Source organism: Lampetra planeri, unplaced genomic scaffold (genome assembly GCF_965212315.1).
Source record: "Lampetra planeri unplaced genomic scaffold, kcLamPlan1.2.h2 scaffold_556, whole genome shotgun sequence".
NCBI classification, from domain to species: Eukaryota; Metazoa; Chordata; class Hyperoartia; order Petromyzontiformes; family Petromyzontidae; genus Lampetra; species Lampetra planeri.
Window position 1 is genome coordinate 1 of NW_027615379.1, and position 2,500 is coordinate 2,500.

The window sequence follows — 2,500 nt, forward strand, 5'->3', positions numbered from 1 at the left end:
CGTTTGTACGTCTGAGCACAGCCAGGTGAGTGGCAGCCGCAGCACAAGCTTTTAATGGGGAGCAGCTATTTCCGTAAGTCCTCCAGCAGAGGTCTTTCAGCGGAGTTAATCACACTGAACAACTACGCTGCTCCTCTCTGGGGCCTCCGCTGACTCGTCGTTCTTCTGGCTGCACTTTTGTTTTCTCCCTCTTCCCATGTTCTCGCTGCTGCTCCTTGGTTTTATTTATATCTACGTCTGTATCGCTTTCTCCACGTCTCATTATTATCGCTCCCTCCTCTCTGCTTTCTTCTTTTTCCCAGTTAATCACAAGTGGTCTCTGAGGGATGTCAGCATTTTTATATTCTACTGACTGAAATATAATATGGACACTGAACATCATCACTCTCTGCCACCGTACATTTCACAGAGAACGGAGGGGGAATTTTAATGAACATTCTCAATTCATGGCTGAGTGGAGAGAATCAAAACTTTAAAATACCAGCAGGAATATTTAGCAGGAATGTGAAACTCTGAGCATCGGTAACACGTGGATGACTGATGACAGCAGCCTACATTTTATTGAAATCAAATTAAAACAGACAGATTTCAGCATGTGAAAGTGTAATAAAGTGTAATGGAGTTGTGGACAGAGTTGTGTTATATTCTGTGTTATTGTAGTGTCATGTTTGCATTCTTTGTATAAATGATTTAACTGAACAGGACGTACAGTAAACCTCAGTGTGTTCTGAGCAGCCAGATGTGTCACAACCATCTGCTGAAACGTCATGGAAAGAATTCTGGCAATGTTCCATCGGTCCCTTAAGCAGGCGAAATGCTGAGCGTGTGTATTGTTTGCTTGAAAAGTGAGGGAAGTTTTTTTTTTTCCCTTTTCCTGACAACATACACACACACACACACACACACATACACACACACACACGGTGTTGGGCAACTTGCTAAAAACCTTTGGTGGAAAAATCGATCGAATGTTCTGGAGTGTCCCCATGACGAGCTCAGAAGAAGGGAAAAGTATGTGTGTGTGTGTGTGTGTGTGTGTGTGTGTGTGTGTGTGTGTGTGGTGTGGGACAGCCGTCTTTGTGAGAACCGATTTGCGTTTTCACCACTCACAGTGAGCAGACTCAGTTATTCAAACACCACTGACAACATTCGGCTTTATTTCTTTTGCGATGACGCGACAGTTCGTCACGTCCATTCGACTCCGTGATGTGATTCCACATAATGGACGGATGATTTCGCCTGCTGTGATAAAAGCATCATTCAAAGAAAAATAAAAATACAGAAGTTTAAAACATATTCAAACACCAGCTGGTACTCCAACGGTATTCAACAGCATGACACAGCATTTCTGACATCCACTGCACCGTCAGTGTTTACGGGACATCGCACCAGCGTGTGTGATGAACGAGTGTCATACATGGGAAGAACACTGATCAATCGACGTGGAGCGAATAAAACATCAGACTTGTGTAGATGGGTTTAAAGCACTACCAACGACTGCAGGTTCAACATCTCCGTCTGTAGCGGAACGGAACATCTCGGACCGGCTGCATCGTCCGAAACCCCAGCGCCTCACGTCGATTTCTGGGACGTTCTCGTCAGGATTCTTCAACTCAAACTCAAAGTAAAGTAGCAAGAGGAAAACAAACTGTTTCAGCTCGTTGTGGCGAAGAAACGCCCAGGACACATGGACACCCCGGCCCCCCCAGGGCATGTTGTAGTACTTCACCCTCTTCCCGCCTTTGGTAGAAATCGGTTTTCCTTGCTCCCGTCGGGATGAAGGAAGCGATCGTATTTGAAGGAACGCGGATCGGGGTGGATTTCTGGGTCCTGCTGAACAGCGCTGTAAGGGAAGATCGCCAGCCTGTCGCCCTCGCCGAATGAGGTAATCTCGGCCGTCGGCCATCTTGATGGCTCATATCCCGAACCACGGCTCGGGTGAGGAGCGGCGCCGTGGTGAGCCGGAGCGTCTCCTCCAAGGCGCTGTCCAAGATGAACGTCTTGGCCAGCATGTCCCGGCTCAGCTGGATCAAAGGGCCACCTGGGCGGACCTCCTGCCCGGAGTCTTTGACGATGGCGTCGACCTCCTCCCTCACGGGCGGCCATGGCCGCGGGATGCTTCATGAGATACAGCAGCAGCCAGAAGGCAGACGGACCCGTGTTGCCCTGAGACGCCCAGAGAAGCAGGAACATGTAGCGGCCGATCATGGCCGTGTGCATGCCGTTCTCCTCTTTGGCCTGCTGTATGTCCCACACCCACGGACTGATGTTGTCCCTTGGTCCTGATGACGTGCACCGACAGAGCGTCCCAGAAGAACGCAAGCACCCTCCTCACCTCCAACCTCTGCCCCGGGGGCAGGACGCCGTACGCCAGGTTGGGGAAAGAGCTGGTCATATTTGCGGAACTCGTGGAATAAGGGCCTCCGATTCGTCTCTGTCCTTCTCCCTGGCTTTGTCCTCCGACTCGTGCGGCGTGTTGCCCGTACAGGGAGAGGTAGCC

At 50.0% G+C, this 2,500-nt stretch overlaps 1 protein-coding gene across 1 annotated transcript in view; it reads right to left on the reverse strand.

The window, feature by feature from the left end:
• Positions 1–1,505: 1,505 nt before the first annotated feature.
• Positions 1,506–2,500, reverse strand: part of LOC144741457 (7-alpha-hydroxycholest-4-en-3-one 12-alpha-hydroxylase-like) — a 3,855-nt gene continuing 2,860 nt past the window's right edge. Inside the window, 12 exon segments of the mRNA XM_078623981.1 lie at positions 1,506–1,555; positions 1,558–1,665; positions 1,668–1,704; positions 1,706–1,744; positions 1,747–1,875; positions 1,877–1,912; positions 1,914–2,096; positions 2,098–2,274; positions 2,276–2,383; positions 2,385–2,417; positions 2,419–2,481; positions 2,483–2,500. The exon segment at positions 2,483–2,500 is cut by the window's right edge and continues 17 nt beyond it. Coding sequence (XP_078480107.1) covers positions 1,506–1,555; positions 1,558–1,665; positions 1,668–1,704; positions 1,706–1,744; positions 1,747–1,875; positions 1,877–1,912; positions 1,914–2,096; positions 2,098–2,274; positions 2,276–2,383; positions 2,385–2,417; positions 2,419–2,481; positions 2,483–2,500 — 981 coding nt within the window.